General features: G+C 43.0%; 1 protein-coding gene across 2 annotated transcripts; it reads left to right on the plus strand.

Moving 5' to 3' along the window:
• Positions 1–803: 803 nt before the first annotated feature.
• On the plus strand, positions 804–19,750 carry HNRNPU (heterogeneous nuclear ribonucleoprotein U). 2 transcript variants are annotated; one of them, XM_086878173.1, is made up of 15 exons: positions 804–6,541; positions 6,890–7,076; positions 7,878–7,989; positions 8,113–8,186; positions 10,517–10,656; positions 12,226–12,325; positions 13,444–13,556; positions 13,960–14,223; positions 14,475–14,594; positions 15,206–15,334; positions 15,702–15,870; positions 16,407–16,646; positions 16,890–17,092; positions 18,136–18,207; positions 18,629–19,750. In XM_086878173.1, the coding sequence occupies exons 1-15, from the start codon at positions 6,038–6,040 to the stop codon at positions 18,680–18,682; spliced, it is 2,481 nt and encodes an 826-aa protein (XP_086734299.1). In that variant the 5' UTR covers positions 804–6,037; the 3' UTR covers positions 18,683–19,750. The 2 variants fall into 2 exon arrangements, with proteins under 2 accessions (XP_086734299.1, XP_086734298.1); XM_086878172.1 differs by having other exon boundaries at positions 804–7,076.
• Positions 19,751–25,798: the final 6,048 nt, after the last annotated feature.

Genomic DNA, 25,798 nt, shown 5'->3' on the forward strand with positions numbered 1-25,798 from the left:
CCCTCAGCCTGAAAAAAAAAGAAAGGCTGAGCAAATTTGCTCCAGCAGAATGGGTTAAAGAGCAGTCTATGACAAAACGGCTTTCTTTCCAGAGCACATTCTACAGTGAAGTTAACTAATGCAGTTTCCTAAAATTAATCAACTGACAAAACCTCTGACTTAATTTCTTTATTCTCCTTTTAAAGGTGATACAGGGTACAGTCTTAAAGTTAAATTTTGCTAATGGTTGTGCTGCGATTTGCTAGTGCATAGTTAGGTTTTGTGTAGTTTTCTGAGCCCATGATGTGTGATGGGAAGTGAGTGGGCAAAAAGGAAAAGGCTCCCTTTCCTTTTCTCACTCACTGTGCAGAGGAGCTTTCCTTTTCTTTATTGAGCTGACTTCGTTTGGGGCTTTAAAGAAAAGTAGTTGGACTTGGGATACTGTTTCCAAAGGTAAAAGTCAAGAGATCTGAAACCAAGACTCTGAGGAAAGGCAGTTTTGTACTCCCCAAGTTAATTTTTGGTGCTTTGGAGTCTGCTTAGCAGACCTCAGAATTTTTTAACAGCTGCCTTGTGGGATTGCCAGGGCAGTGCCTAAAGAGGGAAAGCTACCCAAGTTCTGTCCATCTATCTGAGCTCCAGCTGTGTGTCATACAGCTGGAGTGGCCATCTTGAAAGCATGCTAACATGAATTCATGAATATTTTTAAACAGTTCACTTGCTCAGCTTTGCCTATCACATATTTAAGGTATGCAGACCATGGTAGTACCTTTAGTTTCCATAACATATTCTGAAAAGTTCTAGGGGGTTTACATTCATTTTTTAAGATGGCCTTCCCAATCTATAGAAGCCACTCTTTGTGAACTGAGGGGAGAGAGGAGATGGTCTAAGAGATAGCAGTACTCTGGTGCTACAAAAAGTGCATGGCGACTTTTCTTTTTTGGCAAGAGCATCTTATGAGGGAAAGGATAAAGATGCATTGAAGAAGCTTAAAGAGTAAAAATTATGATAGGTGTGTACTGTGTGTACTACAGAGAATGTTAAGTACCAGGAGAGAAAACCAGCCCAAAAAGGTGGTTATCTGAACATCAGTGGGGGTTGTATTTTCAAAGTCAGGTAGAACAGAAAAGTCACATTATGCAAGAGCTGTCTGTGGCTGCCAGTTGTGAATTGTCCTGTCTCCATGATTGTTTGGGTTCAGTTACAGATCTTGACCATATGTGTCTTCATATGTGAGCAGAAAGGTACACTGAAACTGACAGCCAACCTTAAAACCTACTTATGATTGTTTTAATAGTCCTTTATGGAGATTAATTGATACTCCCTTGAAATGGTTCTTCTACATAGTCTTCTCCCTGGAGAACATATTTTTGGAAGTTGATGTACAATGCTACTTCCTCTTCACAGACTGACTGTTGTGCAGAGGGGTTTAGTCAATCTAAATTTCCAGAGTTCACAGCTCCATTCTAGAGAATGTATATATGTGGCACGTTACAAAAAAAAATCTCCAGGAACTGCAGATGTCTGATTTGTGGAGCTAAGTATCTTCTTATGAACAAGTTCATATATAGGACTTGAGATATGTGTAGTCAATAGACTTCTCTATGGCTCTGAATAAATCCAAAATGAATCCTGGTTTTAATGTTGGACAATCCAGCCTTTTTTTCCAAGGCCAGGCTTAGAAACCGGAGGTCACTGAATGCTCTGAACTGAGAAACTGTTTCTCAGAAACTCATGGGCTTGGGTTTTGGATTTTTTTGTTAAACAAAAAAAAAAAGTCACTCCTTGGAAATGGGAAAAAGGGGATTCTTTTTGGTATGGGGTCAGTGAGGGTGACCAACACAGGTTGTGCTGATATGTGATGTTCCGGTGTAGCTTTGCAGCGATTCCTTCTGCTTGGTGGGATAACTCAACTATGCCATCCAGCACACAGGAAAAGCAAAATAGCATTAGTCTCTTAAAAAGGACTTGTTTACTGACTCTGAAGTGACAGCTCACTTTGGAGGCCCAAAGGGTGCTATGGCAGAAAGTGTAATAAGAGAAAATGCTTCTGAGGAGTGAACTAGCTAACCAAACCAGTGCCAGAAACCTGAATTGCAGTCACTTTAACCCTGACAGATCTACTTGTAATTAGACACTAACTACCCCTTAGGTCCTCAGGATGCTTTCAGACCTAACTAATCTGGTTCCTGTGCAATTAATAGGCCTTATTTTGGCATATGACCACCTCATTTCTGAGATGAACTGAACTCCTTTGATATTAAAATATCATGGAGAGATTACAGATAGACAAGGCAAGGTCAATCTAGTTCAGCATCCTGACTCTGATGGTAAGCAGTAGTGCATGTCAGGGAAAGAGGAGCATAATGTTATTTCTCCAAAACAAACTCCTGGCTCCCGGCAGACAGATCCTAAGATGGACCACACCTATGGAGATAAATAAATAAGGGCTAAGAAATCATCAGAACTACCCATTAGTCATGCAACCTCACTTGGGACAAATCAGCAATTTAAAAATGCCTGAAAATTTCTCATTGTGTCTAGTAATGATTAATGAGTATTTCATGAGCAGTGATGGAAAGGGAAAAAGAAAAAGACTCGCTCCACACACTGTCTGCTATCATAAAAGGCAGCAGAGTATTTCAGTAATGATATTCTCTTTTAAAGTAATGGTGTGTTGAATGTGGAAATCTGAAGGCAGTATTAATTGAGGGTAGATGGATTAAGGACATGCAGAAGAGACCAGGAACATACTGTGATGGTCAAATGTAGGGTAAAGCACAACAAGAGGAGTCAGAACAGGACAGACAAGGCTCTAAGAACGCAGAACAGGGAAACACAAATGCCTGGATTCTCCTGCAACACTGAAGGTGTGTGGAAAGGTTCAAAGCTCAGGTGGGATTGTACTCCTGTGATTGTCCAGTGCCCTCCTGAAAGCTTGCCCTTCTTTTTGTTACGTCTTTGTCACTGCTCTTGGTAATCAGGAAGAGGAGAGAGATTTGGAGAGACTAAGGGTGAATAATGGAAAGAACATTATAGGGGAGTGGAGCAACTAACTGAAGTCTAAATGAGAAAAAACAAAAATTAGGGAAATCAGAGTAACTGATCTGTTGAAGGGCCAAGTCCCAGAGGGAAGATCCCAAATTACGTTTAAGAGGGAAGACTGGTTTGGAGAGAAAAACAGTTTAGGTTAGAAAGTAAACACAGGTAGGAGAAAAATGCTATATGATTGATAAAAAATGCATAGGATTGTATCTGTTATATATGGCAGCACATCACTTTTCATTTAAATGGAAAGGAAGATTATGGTTCAATATCTTTTGAGACCAAAAAAGGCAATTTTAATGGAGGAGTATTGTGGTTACCAGCAAGCAGGTTTTGTTTATCAAATGGCCATCATCATACAAGTAGCAGCTTTGCACATTAAAGCTTAAAGTGCTTTTCTTTAGTGCTTTCTTATTTCAGGAGGTTGCATTACCAAACTCTCATTTTTTATATGGCTGGCATCTATCTATCTGCATGTTCTATGTTCTAAAGCAGAATTGACTCAGTATCAGAACTAAGAGAGAGTACGGCAACGAGGAGAGCATATACATCCTTAACTCATTTTTCTCCTTCAAAGTATGAATAAGGGAAAGGCAAACTCTTGAAACACAGGACTCAAAGAGGACAGGGGAGTTTCTTAAGAGAGATTTTTCTGGGGACAGATGTGTTATAAATATGTGTTTAACTTACATATAGAAAAAGCTGCTTTTTTTTCCAACACTGAGAGGCAGTCAATGAAGTTACACATCTATTTCTGTTATATATGTGTTTTATTTAGTTAGCTTTATGATTATTTACAACTATTTATTTATTGTTTACAATTAAATCACCTGATATCTGAAAATCAACTGGGATTTCTCACTTCTGTAATAACAGGTAACATAACTGTAGTCTGAAAACAGTCTTGCTACACCTGTTTGGTAGTGTAATTAAATGTGTGGTCAGATAGTAAGCATTACCCTTATTAAGATGGTATGAGTTAACCTCCTTTAAAAATAATAAGTTTATCCTTCTAAGTGGTTTAATAAATAGACAGCTGTAGTAACTTTAAAAAAATGCCTCAAGTTAATAGTGCTAAATTTCAGCAAGGGGAAGGGAGAGGAAATGATTTATACTATATCTACTTGTGCCTTTATATACAGGCTTGGATGCTTTAGGATAAGGAATCTCTCCATGTGCCTCAAAGCTATTAGCTGTTTTGTTTCTCCATGGTAACAGGAGTATAAAGCAGTATGAGCATGTTACCAAAGTAGGGAGACATGACATCGTTTAGGAATGGGATTACATGTGACCACTGCAGCTCTCGGGTGATTCTGAATGAGCGTGTTTTCCAGGACACAGGCATTGTCAATATGTGCAGATGTGCTCATTTAAGGCAAGGCTTAGGGATATAAAGCTGGCCTAAAAGAATCTATCAATCCATAAAGTTTGCAGTGGTGGGAGGGATTATCAGACATCAGGGTTGATTAAACTCTTCCAGAAATATGATTCAACATGTGAAAAGCCCTGTGCAAGATCAGGGTCCAAACACAGGGCTCTGACTGAGGTTTAGATAATACAAGTCATAAAGAGTTAATGATGTATCTTCTGTTTGTTTACATACCAAAAAAAAAAAAAATCAAGAACATGAAGGTTGGATTGGCAAATGACATCTAAATTGATGCAGAATTATCTGTATGTTTCAGTCCGTAATCTTGCAATTTTAACTAGTTTAATTTTGTTGTGATTTTGGTAGAACAGTTTATGGCAAGAGTCCATCAGCAGACTAGCTAAGATTGTTCTTTCATGAAAAAATGGACAAAGGCAATGATTTAGAGTGGTACAGCTTAATCACACACTGACCTCTCCTTTGCATTGATTTACTCTTACCCTTCTGCTATTGAGGTGACTGTGACTTACCAGACAGAAATAAAAACTACTAACTTGCCCTTAAAATAAGAGAAAGGTTCTGACAACTTTTTTCCTCATCTGTACATACTGCATCTCTTCCCGTCTATGTTCCAACAAGCTGTTGTGTAGTGCCGGGTTGAGCTAACCTTGCCGACCGAATCGTGTTTTCTCCAAGTAGGTGTAGCCTGACTGAGGACAGAGCGGTGTGTGTGTACATGTGTGAAAGAGCCCTTTCCTCCTGCAGTTAAAACAGGACGTTTTCCTGGTCTCTCTGCCCTTCCTCTGGGGCAGGTAAACGTAATTTGTTCTGCTTCAGGAGGCCACGCAACCCGTACCAACACAAGGCAACTTCGTGTTGCCTTCCCTTCTGTTGTGCCTCGTACTGATTCTCTGGCGGTTTGACTTGCATTTCTTTTCCTGCAAGTGAAAATTAGCTCTTTATCCGGGCTCCGTAAGGAAGCCGACTTGTGGATCCGTGCTGTCTTTCCGCTCGTGTGACTGTTTGTTTCATGTTCCTTTTGACCGAACTGGAAAAAATCAAATATTGACTCTACAACTTGTGTGGCTGGGGAGAGCCCCATATTAACGCTGTGCAGAGAGGAAGGCAGGGGGAAGAGGAAAAGCTGCGCAGTTTTGGTGGGCAGAGTGGCCCCGTACCGAGCTCCAGACTAGGAGTTCATGCACTGGAGAACCTTTGTTACCGCCGGCTCCGCTTAAGGCTCAGCCCCGTGCCTGTCTCCCGGTGCTGGGGGAACGAAGTAGCCCCGCTCCCGCCCTTACGTTAGCAGGGCTGTGCCAGGCTATTTCGAGGAGCAGTGCCCCTTTTCAAAGCCTCTACGCAATAAACCGTGCGGGACTAGGCCCGACACGGGTGCAGGGGAGCCAGGGGAATCAGGACAGGGCGCTGCTGGAATCAGGACTGTGGCTGGAATGCGGGCCCGTGAGGGGATGGGGGGCATTTCGGTCGGGCTGGCGGGCGGGAGCTGGCACAGGAGTGGCTCGCAGCCCGGAGCGGGTTCACTGTGTCGGAGCGGTGCATCGGCCGATCCGCCGCTGCCAAGGAACCCGCCGGGACAAGGGCGGCGGTGTGCGCTACGCTGCGCTCCAGTGGGTATTTACGGTAATGCGTCGTTACGGTAGCGCGGGAGGGCCTACGTGCGCGGGGCGGCGCGCGCGCGGCGGCGGTGCGTGCGCGGCCCCGCGAGGCGCGTCTCCCTCGCGAGCTCGCGGTGAAAGGATTTGGCGCCAGGCGGGTCCGGCTCCGCAGCTCCCGCAGCCGCACGAACCCCCCGCGCCTCCCGCCCGCACCCACCGCCCGCCGGGGCACCGACACACCGCAGGCAGAGCCAGAGCCGCCCGTCTGTCCCTGATCGCCGCCGCCCGCGCGCCGCCCAGGGACCGAGCCGCCAGTGCCGCCGCCGCCGCCATGAGCTGCTCGCCCGTGAACGTGAAGAAGCTGAAGGTGTCGGAGCTGAAGGAGGAGCTGAAAAAGCGGCGCCTCTCCGACAAGGGCCTCAAGGCTGAGCTCATGGAGCGGCTCCAGGCCGCGCTAGACCAGGAGGAGGCCGGCGGGGGCGGCCCCGCCAGCGGCGCGGCCGAGCCCGGCAACGGCAGCGTGGAAGGGGAGGCGGCAGAGAGCGGCGGGGGCGCAGCGCAGCTCCGCCAGGGGGGAGGCCCCGGCCAGGCCGCGGCCTCCGCCATGGAGGACGACGACGAGGAAGGGCTGGAGGCCGCCGATGGCGACGCCATGGAGCTGGGCGAGGAGAACGGCGAACGGGCAGGGGCCGGGGGTGGCCCCATGGAGGAGGAGGCGGGCGGCGAGGAGGAGGAAGAGGAGGAGGAGGAGGATGAGAACGGGGACGACCAGGGTTTCCAAGAGGGGGAGGACGAGTTGGCCGACGAGGAGGAGGCCGCGGCCGGGGACGCCAACGGCCACGGTGACCAGCAGCCGCAGCAGCCCCAGCAGCCGCAGCAGCCCCCGCCGCTCCTCGCGCCGCGCAGCGCCGCCGCCGCCAAGGAGGCTCCCGGCAAGAGCGCTGGGGGCGCCTCGGGGCCGGCCGCTGCCTCCGGCCCGGCGGGCCCCGCCAAACAGCAGCAGCAGCAGCAGAAGAAAGCGGAAGGCGGCGGTGGAGGCGGCCGCCCCGGGGCGCAGGGAGCCGGGGGTGAGTGAGCGTGAAGGCGGGTACCGGGGGGGCCCATTAATCTCATCCCCCCCGCCATGACGGGGGTTGCCCGCCTGGGGGGGGCTGGGAGGGGGGGCGGCTTCCGGGGCGCGCGCGGGAGGACGTTGGCGGCCCCGCGCCTCGTGCTGTCCCGGCGGGGGGGGGCGGGGGGGAGGGGCGCGGGGGGAGGGGCGGCGGAGGGGCCGCTGGGGCGCGCTGTGCATTGTGCGCTGGGCGCGCGTGACGTCACTTCCGGGCTGGGCGCCGCCGCCGCACGGGATGGCGCTGGGAAGGCCTGGCGGTACAATGGAGGCGGGAGGAGGAGGAATGCCTTCCCTGGGGCTCCCGCCCGCGGCCCGCCGGGAGGAGGCGCAGTCGTGCGTATCGCACGGTGCCCTTCGAGAGGCCGGCAATGTCCCGCTGCCCCCGTGGTGGGCGGGTGGTGGTGGTGTTGCGGGTCAGGAGGTGGGTTTTTTTTTCCAGTTTTTTGGTTTTTTTCTTTTTCTTTCTTTTTTGGTGGGGTGTGGTGTGCTTTTCAGTGGAATCGTAACACTGAAGGCCGTACTGCTGCGGGGTGTATTGGCAACTTCTGTATGCTAAATCATTTTTGATTGGTGACAAGCTTTAAGTCTCCCGTAAAAATTCAAGATACAGGGTTTTACCTTAGTAACAGTAATATTCCGTTTAAAGATGTTACTGCTTATCTCATGCTGTAGCTTGCTGCAAATTGAAGCCATCCTATAGATTTTATTCACAATTAAACTAAAACTTAAAAAAAATAAATAATTGCTTCTGTTACAGGAGATGGTAAAACGGAGCAAAAGCCTGGCGAGAAGAAGAGAGGAGTGAAGAGACCACGTGAAGACCATGGCCGGGGATACTTTGAATACATTGAGGAAAACAAGTATAGCAGGTAAACAGAGTTGCTGCTGGGCAGCATTTTGTGATGAGGAGGAATAGAGTACCAAAATGTCATTTTAACTGTATGAAAATACATGTTACTTTATTATGTTTTGTTTGGTTTTGTTTCTTTCAGGGCCAAGTCCCCTCAACCACCTGTTGAAGAAGAAGATGAACATTTTGATGACACAGTGGTTTGTCTTGATACTTGTGAGTAAACACACTTTTGTTTGCTCTGGAAAGATGTGATGTTAAGTCTTTTAATCTTAGTGCCATGCTTTCTGAAAAGGGAGGATACATTTGTTCATTTTTGTTACCAGGTAACTTAAGAAAAATTAGAAAAATACTGTGTTTCTACCTATTTTTAGCAAATGAACAGAAAGATGAGTATAAGTAACATATGAGTATGTTAACAGTAATAAGCTTCGTTTTCCTGTGAAATTTGTAGTGATAGACGGTTCTGTGAAGAAATCTTAAACAAAACACTAATCTGGTTTGGAAGCTTAGGGGCGGGTAAGTGTAGAGTGCCCATGGAACACCCTAGGGACAGCTTGATGAAACAGCTGTCCAGCACTACTGCCCAGAAAGCTCAGAGAGTCAGTAGCCTAACTGCTTATAAAATACAGTTTGGGAAGTGAGCTTTCTACATACCTTCCCCTGTTTGTGTTCCAACCAGTGGAGTGTTCTTTCTGTTTTCTGAAAAATTTAACAATATCTGGTAATGCCTCCTCAGAAATGACCCATGCATGTAACCTGTGAGTGTGTGGGCTTTGGGTGGTGGTTTCTGTAAGTGGGATGGCAGGGAGACTTGGTCAATAGAGCATAGAAGCTGAGAAGTACCTGCAAACAGGTTTGTTTGGGGGTTTTTTGAGGCAAATTATAAACATTACTATTACTGTAACATAATGGCAGAGTTGACATTTGTATTCCTGAGGGTAAGTATAAGTACTCAGCACAATATTAGAAAATTAGAAGTAATGCTTGAATTTGTTGGATTCTTACAGTGCCATGGAAGGAAAGCTTAACTTTTGGCATTGTCTGGCATATTGTTAGAAGTTTCAGGTGGTTTTACTCTACAAGAAATTGTTTGAAATGGAAGGAGGTATTAGTTTACAGTCACGTAAATTACTGAATATGCCATCCCTGACATTTTGCTAAGTCTCAAGTTTCTAGCTGCTAACCTGGTGAGTAGCCACTTCTGTGGGAGGTTTGGATTTTTCCAATAGCTGCATAAATAGCTACTTTTCATTATTACTGTTTCTAGTAATAATAGAATTTTTTAATAGAAAATCATGTTACTGGATAAATTCTGATTTAAAGTGTTGACAGATTCTAGAGAGAAGATTCAAACACAGCTGTAAGGCTGAATTATGTAATGAAGTGGCATTCTCTCTTCTGGATAGTGATCCAGACGTGTAAGAGGCTTAGCCACTCTTACGTACTTTTTATTACCTGTGTCTCACAAAGAACCTGTAACTTCAAATTCTGTTCTCATCTCCTGTTCTAAAGGTAGCCTGCAAAGGTGGGTTTCTTCTGTACAATTTTATTTGCTTTTCATGCAACAAATATGAGCTAGCAGTACTGATGAGAAGACACTTGAATCATTAATAGTATTTTTGGAACTGGGGATAGCTGTATGCAAACAAAACAACATTTTGTGCCTGAGAATTGCCAGTAGTACAGGGCAGATGGCATTTTAGTGTATTCTGGCATCATGCAGGTTTTACATGAGAGCAGAATTCCTCACTGTTTGCTCATTTTGCTCCTTTCTTGTAAGCATCAGATACGTTTGGAGCTGCTTCTGTGGATTCCTTGCTCTGGGGAATTCAAGTGTTGCATGCTGCACTTCTTGTTACCATTTGATATTGTTTTTCTGAAACCTGCTGAGAGATTCATTTGCAATTTCATTGTTGGCAGCTCTGAAGATGCTTGTAAAACCGAGGTTCCACTTAGAGTGATAGGTGAATTCGTAATGTGTAGGTTGTGTTTCTGGGCTGAAGTAGGTTCGTTTAGCACACTCTGTGCTTAGCGTATCTGCTTCTGACTTAACTGCTTTTATGTTAATAGACATAATCTGACTTGCTAATTGACTATATTAACCAAAGACTACGTTCAGTACTTAAGTAAAAACATTTGTGTTCACATTTACTTCTTAGCAGCCCTTAGGTTTGGGCTTGAGCAATGAGACTGCTTCAGAATCAAGGTCTCTAGAGGGTACTGTGGAGAATACAATGCAGATGGCATTGTTATCTGTATTGATGGAGAGAGGTAACTGACAAAGGGTTCAAACCGATATGGAGAAAGTTAGGGGGTTTTAAGCAGATGGAAAAAATAGAGGGAAATTGAGTGATAGAAGTGAAGGCTAAGCTTCAGTCTGCATTTCCATTTAGACATGTTGCTTCTCTGAAAGTTTCTGGGTACTTGCTGGCAGTTTGTCTTCAGAATCACCTTTGAAAGCTGGCATCATTTGACTGCATAAAATTTGCCACCTGTACTTTATTTTGTAATCGGAGTGAACAGAATGATTTTTGTGTTAACAGATAACTGTGACCTGCATTTTAAAATCTCAAGAGACCGGTTTAGTGCTTCCTCTCTGACCATGGAAAGCTTTGCTTTCCTTTGGGCTGGAGGGAGAGCCTCCTATGGAGTTTCTAAAGGCAAAGTCTGCTTTGAGATGAAGGTGAGTTAATGTTTATGGGAGGCTTTTGCATGCTTAAATATAATACTAATACTTGTCATATTTTTTGGACTTGGTTGAAACTAATTGATGTGAACGGGACTCTTAAACAGCCTTCTTTACAAGAAAGATGGCTCAGTTTGCAAAACTGAAACAAAAAAACAAATTAAAAAAAAAACCCAAACAACTAAACAAAACAAAAAAACAACCTGCCAAAACACTGCATTTATTCTGAATGTGAGACTTTTGGTCTTATTTTTTAACCATGAATTCTATTTTGCATCTTATGTCTCAACATTTAAAGTATTTTTATACTCTAGTCAGAAGTTCGCTTGTACTATCTGAAGATGAGAGAAAGCTTGACTTTTTTTTTTTTTTTTATAGGGATATAAATTATCCTAACAGTCCTTTTTGGTTCTACTTAGTCTTTGGGTTTGATCTGCTGGAGGCAGGGATTTGGGCTGGATGACCTCTAGAGGTCCCTTTCAACATCATTAACTCTGACATGATGCATTGAATGTGAATATCTAGCAGGTAGTTGAATTTTGAGGGCAAGTTCTCCTGAAGGGTAAGAATGGCGAAGAGCAGTCAGCCTTCTAGTAAAAACTGATTTCTTCAGCTTGTTGGTGGAAGAGGTACAGGATCACAAAGCTTGCATTTGTATTTCTTACTCATTTTTTACTTAACAATGTTAAGGGCTTCTTTGCATATGATGGGCCTGTGTATATTAATCTCTTCTCTTTCTCTAGTGCTTTCAAATGTAGCTGTGACCCCATTACCCAGCCTTTTGAATGGAGTGATTTCTGTGTCTGTTGATACCTATAACTTTGGAAGGCCAGTGAAGTGAAATTTATGTCACTATGTATTGTCCTGTTCACTTTTAAAAGAGTTTCAGCTCAAGTCACCTGATTGGATTAGTTGCAGAGGTTGATAGGATAATGATGGGTTTTTCACTTTATTTTGGTGAAGTTTCTAAAAACGGTTAAAAGAACAGTAGGTTGCATGTGGATTCCAGTGCATTTAGGTGTTTTGTTGGGGTTTCTGGTGTGGTTGTGTTTGTTGCTACCTTTTTTTTTGTTTAACCTGGTTGTTTGGAACCTGGCAGCTTGCCCAGGAAGTCTGCTTAGTGTGAAAATGGTCAGTATAATACTTTCCCTAGTCTCTAAGAAGCGGGGTTTTTTAATACATTGTGCATTTTCTTAGCTAACTAATATACTGTTAATCCCAACTTGATAGCAATGGGAGTTCTTAAAATAAATATGTGTATTAATTGTGATTTTAATACTGTGTCAAAAGGACTTAAGTCTTGACCACTGACAAGGCACTGCTATGATAAAGCGATGAAGATTTATGTTATCTTCAATCTTCATTGCTAAGTCAGGCACTAGAACTGTTTGATCACTAGTTGTGGCTTCATATTCTTGAACATGTTTTATTTTTGCAGAGGGTGATTACTTAGACCTAGCACAGATTTAACCAAAGTGTAAAGGTTCCAAATATTATCTTTTGTTCTTCCATCTTGTTAGTGTATAATAAATACTGCTTGCCTTTCACTGAATAATTTAAAAATAGGTTACAGAAAAGATTCCTGTTAAGCACCTGTATACAAAAGACATTGACATACATGAAGTGCGAGTTGGCTGGTCACTGAACACAAGTGGAATGTTGCTCGGTAAGGCTTAAATGTTTGATTGCTTTTGTGTTAATGTGGTTGAAGTTTTAAATACTTTTTTTTCTGAAGCAGGGGGAACAAGCTTAGTGATTGTAGTCTCTGTGTTGCAAAAAGTGGTCTTAATTTGAGTCATTCACTGGACGTGGTGTGAAAAAGTTGATTACTGGGACCAAATAAAGTCCAAAAGTATTCAGACCTGTAAGGGCTAGGGCCATAATTTAAGAATTAATTATTCCACTGATCATTTATGGGTTGTGGAGAACATTTTTGAATACCTAACAAGGTAAAGGATTTATCTTTTTCATATAGTATAGTGTCATAAGTAGAAAAGGGGGAGTTTCCTTCCCTGTACTTTTAAAGGAGGAGGCATGGTGTAAAATTTAACCCATAGTAACTACATTATCTTTTTTTAATTTGTTTTTCTCCTTTTTTTATTTTCCTTTGTGGGAAAATCCTAGTTTCTAAAAATAGCTGGAAAGAAGGAAGTACAACTTAATTTTATATATATATATATATGACAAATGATTACTATAATAATATTTATAACTTGTTGCTGAAACACATCTTTGGGGGAGAAATTTTGGTGAGTTGGTATGTTCTGACATCAGCAACAGCATTCTACTTAAGTTACACCTGAGTCCTTGTGTTTGACACTTCCTGTTAGCTTGTTCCTTGCAGCTTCATCCTCAGCTGTTGCATAGGCTGACTGTCTGCTAAACTCCCTTTAAAATGGGAGGGGTAAGTGCTCCTGGAGACTAACTTCAGAAAGCCTTTCTGACTACGTTACGGCAGGTATACCACTGCATAATCAGGTCTTCACAGTTAAAAAACACTTGTTCATGTCTTTATCTGACAGTTCAGCTTTTATTGTCACCATGAATCTGGAGCCAGCAGCATAAGGCTCTTAAACAGGGATAAGGAAACACTTCTGTTCTATCTCAAGTGAAAGTATTGAATAGAAGAATGAGCTTGTATAGCTTTTGGGGGGCTACATAGCTTGTTTTGGCATTAATAAAAATACTCTGAACAGCAGCTTGCTTAAGTAGCTGTAAGGTGATTTATGTGTAAACGGTTAGATGGGAAAGCTTATTAGTAATTAGTTTAAATTGTTCCTTCAGGTGAAGAAGAATTTTCCTATGGGTATTCTCTAAAAGGAATAAAGACATGCAATTGTGAGACTGAAGACTTCGGTGAGAAGTTTGATGAAAATGATGTGATTGGATGTTTTGCTGTAAGTTTCCACTTATATTTTCTTTTGAGGGAATTCATCCTTGAATTTTTAGACTGCTTTGACATAAGAAGCAGTAAAGTAAATATATAAAATCATGGGAGCACAACAAGTTGTTTAATATAGGCAGGCAGTAGAAGCAGCAGCTGTTACTAACAGTGTCTGCTGGAAATGTGAATTCATATTCGTGGATAAATGTCTTTAAAGCCTTTCAACAAAAAATCAGATCTTGAACAAGGTGATCATTGACAGTGTCTCATTTAGAAGAGAAAATTTACTTTATTTCCTTTATGAAATAACATATAGTTACAGAAGTTGAATGAACATAGCCGGTAGACTGAAGTGACTAATTACCCGTATAAAGTGAGTTAATTTTATCCAAAATAATACTTTGTCTAAAAAACAGAATTTTGATGGTGATGAAGTGGAACTCTCGTATTCCAAGAACGGACAAGAGCTTGGTGTTGCATTCAAAATAAGCAAGGAAGTTCTTGATGGACGACCACTCTTTCCACATGTTCTCTGCCATAACTGTGCAGTTGAGTTCAACTTTGGTCAGAAGGAGGAACCTTATTTCCCTGTACCTGAAGAGTATTCCTTCATCCAGAAGGTCCCCCTGGAAGATAGGGTCCGAGGACCAAAGGGACCTGAGCAAAAGAAAGATTGTGAAGTAAGTTTCTTCTGATCCTCTCAAAAGTTGTTTAAGCAGATGGAAACGGTGGGGTTAAGGAGACTATTCTGCCTGATTCCCGACATTTTTGTTTGGGAGCTTTAATGTTTAGTGTCTTATGATGTGCACACTACCACTACCTTCCCCACCCCCCACTTCCCCCCTCAGTATCTATTAGGTATGCTGGGCTAAGTTGTGTATTAAAGAAAATCTTTGAACTAGTATCTCAAATACAGAACTTTTTGTCATAGGTGGTAATGATGATTGGCTTGCCTGGAGCTGGCAAGACTACATGGGTTACCAAACATGCAGCAGCAAATCCTGGAAAATACAACATTCTTGGGACAAATACTATTATGGACAAAATGATGGTAAGTGATAAGACATTTTATTTCTTGTTATATTGAAAACTTGCTGTACTTGCTGTAAATCTACAGTTCTTTGGTATCAAAGAAACTGACAACTTCGCTACCATTCTTGTTGAAAAAAAGACTGGCTGTCGCACTTAGTGTCATGGTCTGATTGACAAGGTGCTGTCAGATCATAGGTTGGACTCAATGATCTCAAAGGTCTTTTCCAACCTAATGACTATGTGTAAAGATTTTATTACCTTGCTGAGCTGCTTATTCACATATGGCAGGATTCTGAAGCTTTTCGTGGTAATATGTAAGAAATAGTCAGCTGTTGTTGACTACTGGAATGTATTTCTACTTCTCTGTACATCACTGTTCTCAGAATACAACATTTAGCTGGAATTGGTATTGTGATGAGTATACCTTGAACTGAATGGTACCAATTCTTGTGGAGCCTTTGTTTATGAATCTCTTAGGTTCTATAGAGGGTTGAGAATTTCAATTAAGAGTTTACAGCAACTGTGGCCTTGAATTGAATGGCCCTTGAAGTGTGGTGGAAAGCATTTAGCAAAGAAAAATGCCACACATGTATCAGGACTACACTGACTAACTGGGAAATCTCTCCATAGGTTGCAGGTTTTAAGCGTCAGATGGCAGACACTGGAAAACTTAACACACTGTTGCAGAGAGCTCCACAGTGTCTTGGAAAGTTCATTGAGATTGCAGCTCGTAAGAAGCGGAATTTCATTTTGGATCAGGTAGAAGCTTCAGTGAAAAACGTTTAAGGAAATTTGTTATAGGCTGTGTTGTAGTAATTAATTGGGATTAAAGTTACATTATAATAGCGGTTATTTCAGTTACTGACTTACTACTCATTCAGGGGACACAAAGTTGAGATATTATTACAAATGCTTGTCTGAACTCTAGATTTATGGGATGTGGGAGGAGTAGTGTTTTAACACGTTGATACAAGCTCGTAACTTTGCATTATGCAGCATCTTTATGTCCAGTTATTTGTAAACTTCATTGCAAGCTCTTGTAGAGGTGAAGTCTATACACCATAAGTTGACTTCCTTAACTCTTACAATGACAGCTACGTGTAGTAAGTTACTGCATTTTTTTCAGACAAATGTGTCTGCAGCTGCGCAGAGGAGAAAAATGTGCCTGTTTGCAGGCTTCCAGCGCAAAGCAGTTGTTGTTTGCCCAAAAGATGAAGACTACAAGCAAAGAACACAAAAGAAGGCAGAGGTGGAGGGAAAAGATCTTCCAGAGCATGCAGTTCTCAAAATGAAAGGCATGGAACATAATCCTATACTGTGTTTTAGGATGCTGAGTATCTGTTTAAAGGATTAAGTAAACGTGAAGTCTAAAAAATCACTTTATCTTAAACAGTTGTACTTACAAAAAACTGGAAGACTATTGTAACTTGGTAGGATAACACTATATTGTGTTCCCTCTGCTGCAGTCCTTAACACTACTCAGTTATGGTGATACGCTTCATGCAGATGCACAAAGCTGTCTTGGCATAAAAGTGCCCTATATACGTGACATATTTGGCAGAAACTGGTGTTCTGAGTAGAGGCTTATAAAAGAAAAAAAAAAAGATAGGCAGAATGTTTTCGAGGTTTGGAACAGTACTGGCAACTCCATGAAGACCTGTTTATTACCTTTGTCACTGTTACATTTCCTAAATGCTCAGATTATGTAATTTTGTCCCTATGCTGAGGAGATGGAGAGGGTGGGAGGAAGAATGGGGGAAAGGTGGTTAAATTGCGGCTTTGATTGTAGCTGAATGTAGATGCTGAATACTCAGTGTTTTTGCAATTATAGGGAACTTCACACTGCCAGAGGTAGCAGAATGTTTTGATGAAATAATCTATGTAGAGTTGCAAAAAGAAGAAGCTCAGAAGCTTTTGGAACAGTACAAAGAAGAAAGTAAGAAAGCTCTTCCACCAGAAAAGAAACAGAACACTGGCTCAAAGAAGAACAAGAAGAGCAATAAAAATCAGTTTAATAGGGGTCAGAGAGGACGTGGAGGATTCAACATGCGGGGCAACTTCAGAGGAGGAGGTGAGCCTAGAAATAAATCTGAGACTTCTGGAGGTTGCTGCTGCTGGGGAAAAAGGTTGTAGTACTTGGATTGCAATTACTACATAGTGGGAACCTTGATCTCAATTTCAGTAAATTTAATGTTTTAGTGCATAGCTAATTATCCAGCTTGAGTGAGAGGCTTGTCAGAGCTTGGATTGCACTGTTCATCTTCATGTAGGAAATATGTAAGACCTAACAATTAAAGTAACTCTCTCCCTGCAGTCCCTGGCAATCGTGGTGGATACAACAGGAGGGGAGGCAACATGCCTCAGCGAGGTGGTGGAGGTGGCGGTGGTGGCGGTGGCAGCAGCGGAGCAATTGGCTACCCGTATCCTCGCGGCCCTGTCTTTCCAAGCAGAGGTGGCTACTCAAACAGAGGAAACTATAACAGAGGTGGAATGCCCAACAGGGGAAACTACAACCAGGTGATGCTTTTGAGGGGGCACTGACAAGTTGAACTACAGTACTTTGGATGATGTTGTTTGACAGCTCTGGTGCCTGTGAGGAGTCACAAACTTGATTGTGGTGCTACACTGATGCCATGCTGCAACCCCTTTCTGGTTTAGTGCATGTGCCCAGGGCTCTGAAAGCTGTGTAGCAACTGCTGATGTGGGGGGGGTCATGTTAGGGCTGTACCTCTGTCCTGTTAAAAACGAAGACTTTTTAGCGCAAGTATGTGAAGGGTTGTCTTTGGTTTTTTGTGTTTCTTCTCCATCCCAAATAATAGTAACTGCTGTTTGGCCCGGGGGTCAAAGTGTATCTTTATCAAACGTGTAGGGAACTTTCTGGAAATAGCTGTGCACAGAGTCTTTGTTTTGGTGTCTGGTAATGAGCACAGCTAGTAAAGACACACTAGCCTAGATCTTACCTGTTGGAATATTGGTGGAAGTATTGGAAAACAAAATTTGGATTACTGAAGAGCCAGCAGATGGAGCCCAAGCCAGTAAACATGGCTCAGGTTTGCCTAATACTGACAAACAGGAGGAAATCAATGTCCCTTTGTTGTACCTTAACTTCTCTTTGAAGTTTTGTGGGCTAGCTCTTCTATTTTCAGTTGTGTGACCCATATCCTTTTGTCTGATCAGATAACATACCCTTGTAGCAACTACAGCCTTTCCTAACTAAAAATAGACAAGCTTTTGTATTTTTAGTTGTCCTGGTGCATTTAGCAGCTGGAAATAGGGTGAGTCAAAACTGGATTAGCCAGCTTTCCAGAGCAGGCAGCAGCAGTTTGAGCTGGTTTATTGATTCTGAGGTACTTGCCCCATGCTTAAAAAGCAGTTGCTTCAGGAGGAGGGAGGGAGGAGACTTGATATTCTAGTGTTTATCAGGGAGGGATTTTTTGGTGGTGTGTTTTTCTATTAACCTGGGGCTGATACTTCTATATGGTGTGTCATGTCCAAAGTATTAGGACACTGCTGAAAAATACATATAGACAAAGTAGTTAAAAACTGTTGTCCTCTTGCAGAACTTCAGAGGAAGGGGAAATAATCGTGGCTACAAAAACCAATCTCAGGGCTACAACCAGTGGCAGCAGGGTGTAAGTAGTCCCAACTTTATCTTTTTACTGATGGTTAACTTGAATGTTGCAAAGTGCTGACTAAAATAAGTAGATGCATAATCAAAAGTGGATAGCAAAATCTTCTAATGCTAGGTGATATCACTATAAATAGCTTCCTGTGCAAAACTTAATCTGCCTTGATGGTCTTGATATGTCAAATACCAGCTGTGGCATAACGATCTTCATGGTATGTAGTACTTGGCTTCACATTACTGCTGTGAAGTGAACTTTTAACTGCCTTCAGTTGTTCAGGAACTTGCTGCTATTGGAGAGGACTTTAATCCTCTCGAGTTCCAGGGGAACTAGATGTTTGTTAAATGCTTTCTTTTTTCTCCCAAGTAAGAAACTTAACCATTATGTGATTGCAGGTTAAAACTAACTATTTATTAATCTGTTGCAGCAATTCTGGGGTCAGAAGCCATGGAGTCAGCATTATCACCAAGGATATTATTGAATACCCAAATAAATGAACTGATACATATTTCTCCAAAACCTTCACAAGAAGTCGACTGTTTTCTTTAGTAGGCTAACTTTTTAAACATTCCACAAGAGGAAGTGCCTGCGGGTTCCTTTTTTAGAAGCTTTGTGGGTTGATTTTTTCTTTTCTTTTTTTGTACATTTTTAATTGCAGTTTTAAAGTGATTCGTAAGAGAACCTCAGCATTGTGCACGAAAAGAGAATGTGTCAGTATTTCAGGGTTCTACATTTTATCTGTAAAATGTGACTTTTTTTTTACCACAACAAAAGTAAAACGTTGCTTTGTACCTGGTGTCTTTTTATTAAAGAATTTTCTCCTTTTTCCCCATCCCCCAATTTCTAAGAAACAGTCGTGAGTCATGTCACAATACAATAGAAATGTTAGCAACCAGATTCGTATGGAGGCATCTTTAGTGGCCCTCAAATACCATGAGATTATGTAAAGCTCCCTATTACACTCCATCCTCTCTATGAAGCTCTTGGGTGGGGAGGGGAGGAAGGGGAGGCAAAAGTTTCTGGCAATAACTAGGACTTTTTTGTAACATTTGGAACTCAGTAAGATGTTGGGGGCAAAGAGGAACCTGGGGCTAAGTAGTGATGGTGGAGTGTATGTAGAAGCTCTTAAAGTTGTAAAACTCGGTTGCTTTATTTGTGGAGGCTCAAACTTGTGAAGGTACAACACCATAATTTTTTTTTCCATTTGTTCTGCATTTTGATTCTGAAAAGAAGCTGGCTTTGCCCATTTCTTATTAAACAAAACTTGTTGTAAATCCAGTTGTCTAATGGGATCTATATGAAGTTAGCTGTGTGTCTGTATAACTCCCCACAAAATACTGTATACCTAGTGTGCTTGTAGTAGTTACTCCACCATTTTGTAAGCTAATGAAACTGTGAGTCACCCATTTTATATCTTAATTTTTAATCATGTCAATTCTCAAATGGGTGTATCTCCCTTAGCCTGCTGATTCCTTTTCTCTTTAAAAGAAAGTGGGTGGAGAAGTTTAACTCTTTAGACGTTTGTTTGCAATAAAATAAATTCATTTTACTCTTGTTTGGGATTGTCACCATCAAGGTCTAAAATCCCGTTAATGCTATAAAGAGGAAGAGAATGTATGAAAGCGACGATGTTGGACAGTTTTAAACTCATTACTGTACATGCTGAAATACTTGTGTTTCTTTAAAAAAAAACTGGTGGTTGCGCTGTTAGAGATCTATCACATGTATAATTCACAGTTTAACATGGTTATATGTATAGGGGAAAAGTCTTTGAGTTGCGCTTGCATCATGTAAATCCACTTAACCTCTTTATTGTAAAATAGACATTAGGGAGGGAGTAGGAGAAGGGACAGGGAGTAGGACAGGAGGAAGGATTGTCATGGAGTTTAACAGAGAGCTTCAATTTGTTTTAACTGCTATTTTGTTCAGCTTTATGCTTCTGTAAAATTGTAGTGGCAATGTTAGCTGCTGACTTGCGTTTCAATGCCGTAAGACAGGGAAAAGATGTACCCATTGCAAGAGGGACACGGGGTCTACGCGTGAGGACACATGGCACTGCTGCCATCGGGGCCCTGGGGTGTGCTGGCAGTCCCCGTGGCAGTGTATGGACTAGCAGAGGCTCCCTGGCAGCAGCCTAGAGCTAGAGTCGTGTGCTGTGCTTGCAACTTTTCTCCAGTGTTAGTCAATTTCTAGTAGTCTTCAGAAGTAAAGATAAACTTGTGTTGCTCTTCTAGCCTTTATAGCAGATGCCATTGCATATTGACATTAAACATTAACAGCACCACCTCCTTGTTAATAGTGCTTTAAATCATCCCTTTACTTTGAATGAGAAAAATGTAAATCGTCTTAAAAGAAACACTACTTAATGAAATTTGGGAAATTGAAACCCAAATATGTTTTGTTGAAATGGAGTTTTCTTTAGACTTGCAAAAAAGTTTAGTGTAATTAAAATCCATTTCCCTTCTACCCTCCTCACAGGAACTAACACTTTGTATGGAGTGCTGATCCTTTGCTTATTTTGGTACTCTATAAAATGATATAGTCTTAAACGAAAATATAACAGCCTACACTTACAATGTGGTTGTAAAGCCTGTATTTCAATTCAAAAGTCTGGGATGTTTTGTTTTCAGTTTCTTTGCTGTATGATATTTAAAAAAAGCCCCAACGCAACAGCCATACGTGAAGTGCTTCAACTCTCACACTCAAAAGGAGTATCCGCCTTCTATTAAAAAATACTCCTCTCCAACAAAAACCATTTTGGTAAGTTCAGCACTATCTGAGGAACAGAGTTCAAAAAAGCTTCAGCACGTGTTCTGCTGGGATACATGTAGCTCAGAGAGGGGGTGGAAAAGTCCAGGTACATCCCGCTCCTCATTGTCACAGCTGAGTGGAGAGCAGCTTGCATGTGTGTTCAGCCTGGGTCTGCCCACACAGAATCACTCTCAACGTAGTTCTGAATATTCCTAGAGAAGGGATTTATTTTGCCATGTGAAAATGGCGTTTATAGAGAAGCAGATACCTAAGGAGTCATCAATACTAAAAAAACCCCACAGTTTGCATTTAAAAAGGACAATATGAAACTTAGCTGGTGGCTACAGAAAGGTGAGGAGGGCACAGCTGTACATTGCCAAAACAAGAGGGCTGAGCCATCTTGTCACATGGAGTGATTTCTTGCAGCTTACAAGGGCTTGTTTACATGCAGAAAAGTACCTGGATTAGAGCAGCCGTGCTGCGGGTGGCAGTGGCACAGATAGTGGCATACAACACTGGGGTTTGGGTCTATGTTTTGAGGTGGTTTTCCTTTTGGAGTGCAAACTGGGTTTGGCTTTTTCTAACTGAGATGGGGCTTTTTTCTAACAGTACAAACGTGGGTAACCTCGGGTTTGGCTCTGTGACAACAGGGCCACAGCACATGGTGCCTTGTGCAGCTGCTGGTGCTCTACTTGCAGCCCTGTCTGATGAAGCTGCTGCCATCTCATCCTGCAGCAGGCAGTGGCCACCCTGCCTTGCTTGAGGGGGCTGTGCACGCTTAGCTGCAGGCCCAAGGCAGGACTGTGTTGCATGTCCCGGGAGGAAGCATCCGGATAACAACCAAACAAACTCCAGTTGTATTTCTGCCTTTGCTAGTAACAGTCGCTAGGATACACACTGTGTACATGGAGATGCTTCCCTGGCGCTCCCGGGTCTTGGCGAGGGGCGGTGTCCTTCATGAAAGGACTTTGTGAACAGACTCAGCTGTGGGACATCAAGGGCAGGCTTTGGTTCTGGGGTGGCTTATGAGATCCCTGTCCCCAAACCCAGCTCTGCTGTCAGGAGTTGCCTTACCAGTGTGCTGGGCTGATTCCTCCGCTGCACTGGGAGTACTCAGCAGTGCTGCCATCTGTGTGTAGGAGCACGGTGTAAGTGGCACCTGTACACGAGCTCCTTTCAGTGCCTACTGCAGGACAGCTCATCAGTGAGGACGTTTTTAGACCTTGTCCCCACTTTTTCTGATAGTGAAATGAATTAAATCAGTCTTCTGGCAACACGCTCTGCAATCCAAGCCACTTGAATTAAAAGAAAAATTCTTACCCATGGTGTAAGCCACTAATTTTTTTCTTCTTGCAACACTCCAAGCAATGCTTTTAATAGAAATAGGTGATGAAGTCATCTTTTAAGATTAGGAAGTTTCCTTGTCCATGACCTTTTGAAAAACTAGACCAGTGCTTACTGACAGGGCAACCTCAGACTAAGCCACAAGAAATCAAGCTGAGTTGCAGAGACGTGAAATATTTTGACACTTCTGCAGATGTTAACTGCCAGGGGCTGGGCTCTCCCAAGCAAAGAAGCATGCACACGCTTTGTGAACTAGAGTTACTTACAAAGAGTAAGTACTGCTGGAGACAGCTTGGTCCAAAGCACTGTGGAAGATGGGGAAAACTCCAGGGTGTCAGAAAAAGCTGCTGAGGAGAAGGCGGAAACTCGGAAGGGCATCTTTGTAACGCAGGTGGCAGATTGGCTGTGGTAAAGTTAGAGCAGCGCCTCTCTGATGCACAGCCTCATCCCAGGCAAAGCCCTCATGCAGGTAGAGAGGGGAAGGAGGCCTTATCTTTAAACAGTGTCAGAGTAGTGGTTAGTTTTGTGTAGCTTCTCTGCTTTGCTAGGCACCAGCCATCTCCTCCAGCACAGAAGGCCTCTCCAGAGCCAGCCCTGGGAACTGGCTGAAATCAGGACTTGGCCAGCATTTACTCTGGATGTGACTCTTGCCTTAGTTTGTCTTTCTGCCAGTACTGGGAGTGGCAGGAGGATTCAGCAATTAATTGGTTGCTATGAAAACTTAACTGTAGCTTGAAAAAGATGCTCGATGCTTAACATGTTGTCAGCATCAATAGCAAAAAAACAAAGGCAAGTGTAAAAAATCTAGAACTACAATTACTTGTGGGTGACTTGATATGCAAGTGTTACTTTAGAGCAAGTTTTTGTTACTTCTTCTGGTTTAGGAGACAATCTTTGATCTGCGGAGTACTTTTGGTCCTAGAAGTTACTAAAATCAAAGCTATGGGTAAGACAAATCAGTTTTTCCCTCAAACTTTTTCATGCTCAAAAATTTTTTACAACTTGGTAGCCCAGGGCACATTCAATTTCCAGTAATGATGGAGGGGGATCTGCTGTCTGGTTAGCACAAAAGGATTGAAAGGGTACTCGTTGTCCCAGTGCTAACTCTCTCTTAGCTAGGATCAGATGGCTGCTTACTAGGACACCTCTGATAACTCCTATGGCATATAAATGCAAGTATGTGTCCTCTAGTCTGAGTGTGGCCTTCATTTATGTCACATTAGCCTGCAATAGCTTTTCTGATACACTGTGCTCTGGAGGTTTTCCTCCAGGTATTAACAAAGATTTGTTTGCCTTAGACATGGGGAGTTCTGAAATGGTGCTGATGCCCAGGACAGTTACAAAATTAAAAGGCCCAGAATGGTACTGAGTATCTCCCTGGACATAAATATGCACTTAAAATACCAGTGATTGTTTACAAGGTGGGAGATGCAGGAAAGGTCTGATTCTCTCTTTTCAGTTTCCATGTAACCTACTCATGTGTAAGTTAGAGTTGTATTTGGGCTCCGCTGAACTTGCGGCTTTGGGGAGCTGTCGAACAAGCAGGTGAGATAAGCTTTATATTATAAAATTATAATATTATAATAGTATATAATTATATAATATTATATATATATATAAATATTATAAAAGGACTTCTGTATTTGCAGTAAGAAAGTAGTGAGAGATGGAGGAAAGAAATTAGTAAGTTTCAAAGGAGGTATTTACTTGTAATATCTTTTTCTGAAAGAAGTGACACTTGGGGTTTGCACACATCATGCTGAGAGACAAGACTCAGAAAAGTTGAGCTACCCGAGGTGAGTCCACAAGCAGCATCACATGCAGGTTGTGAGCAGCAGAGCTGTGTACCCAAAGCCTGGCAGCTCCACATGCTGCACACCTTGTCTTGTCCGCTGTGTGCTCCCTGCTGCTGCCAGAGCACCTGCGATGCTGTGGGGCCTCCCACACAGCCTGGGAGCACTGCATTGGAGAGAACAATTCCTGAAGGCAAAAAGGGATGCTCTTGAATGAGTCAGATTGTCCTCTGCATGGCACTGGGCTTTTTCTGCCTTGGGTTTTGAAGATTCTCTGTCTCTCTGTAGGCTGCAGAATCACAGGGATTTGCTTCTGGACATGGAGTCCATCCTCCCACTTGTGGCAGGACTGGCAACTATGCTCAGGTCAGCTGGGGCTTTGTCTAAATGACGCTTGAAAACCTGCAAAGGGTGAAAATTATATGGCCTTTCTGGGCTGCCCAGTGCACTGCCATCAGAATAAACCAGGCCTGTCCTTCTGTCTGGCCTGGAGCTCCCAAGCTGGAGTTCATGGCCATTGCCCCTGCCACATCTCCTGCAGCTATCAGATGTTTGGCTCCACCTTTGTAACTGTCCTGCAGATAATAAGATAACTAGGCTCTTATTAGCTCACCCCACAGACTAAATCCAACTCCTTCCACTGTCTCTCCAGAGGGCAGGCCTTGAGCTCTGTGGACACCTTGGGAGCCCATCACTGGAGCCTCTACATTTTTTTGACATCCTTGTTGGGCAAGAAACCCAAAGCAGAACAGCAATATTAGATGCACTGCTCAGCAGTGTCAGTACTGGTGAATAAGTGCATCCCTTCATTCACTGGCCACATATTTCCTGATGGAGTCCAGACTGCAGTTTGACTTATTTACAGAGAGAACACTCTCCTGGCCCACATTCAACTTGGCAGCCACTCTAAGTCCCATCCTCTTCAGCTGGGCTGCTAGTCAGCTAGCTGCTTCCCAGCCTCTAGTGGACACTCCATTAGGCAAGCAGCTGCCCTATAAAACAACAACAACAACAATAATAATTAGAATAGAATAATTATAGAATCATAGAAACATCTATTGTTGAATAGTGAGACAAGCACCTCAAAAAGAAACATTAATTGTAAGTTACTTGTGCAAATTAAATATCTTGTGTGTTGGCCCTATTTAGTCTGAGAGACCTTGGAGAAAGCAGCTGTGACAGTTCAATAAGAACTATTTCAATACTTCAGTATTGAAACACAATAAAAAACTTCAGTAAACACAACATTTAAATGTAACAATCTGGGTATTTGGATTCCAGACACAGGATATTCCATCAATCACACGTTTTGCATGAACTTGCCTGCTCCTTTGTTACAAGGAGAAGTATCTCCTGTGTGGAGCAGTGCCCCCCAAGCATGGCACCAGCTGCCAAAGCTCGAGATGACTGGCTGGTTCCCATATGTGGCTGCGATAGGAGCTGCTTCCTCCAAAGAAAAGGAGGTGAGAGCAATCACTGTGATCCAGTGCTCCGGTCCGCAGGGCTGCACGCTGAGCCCAGCCCTGAGAAATCTCCACAGTCTGCTTGGCGGTGGAGAAGGTGGTGGAGACAGGGAGACACTTCCTGAAAATCAGCATCCCCCCAGCAGCTCCCGGACATTCCTGGGAGGGGGCGGCTGCTGCTGCTGCTGCTGCTGCTGCTGCTGCTGCTTCAGCGCCTGCGTTGGCACAGCCCCGGGATATTTATGT

This window comes from Cyanistes caeruleus, chromosome 2 (assembly GCF_971803275.1).
Source record: "Cyanistes caeruleus chromosome 2, bCyaCae1.hap1.1, whole genome shotgun sequence".
Lineage (NCBI taxonomy): Eukaryota > Metazoa > Chordata > Aves > Passeriformes > Paridae > Cyanistes > Cyanistes caeruleus.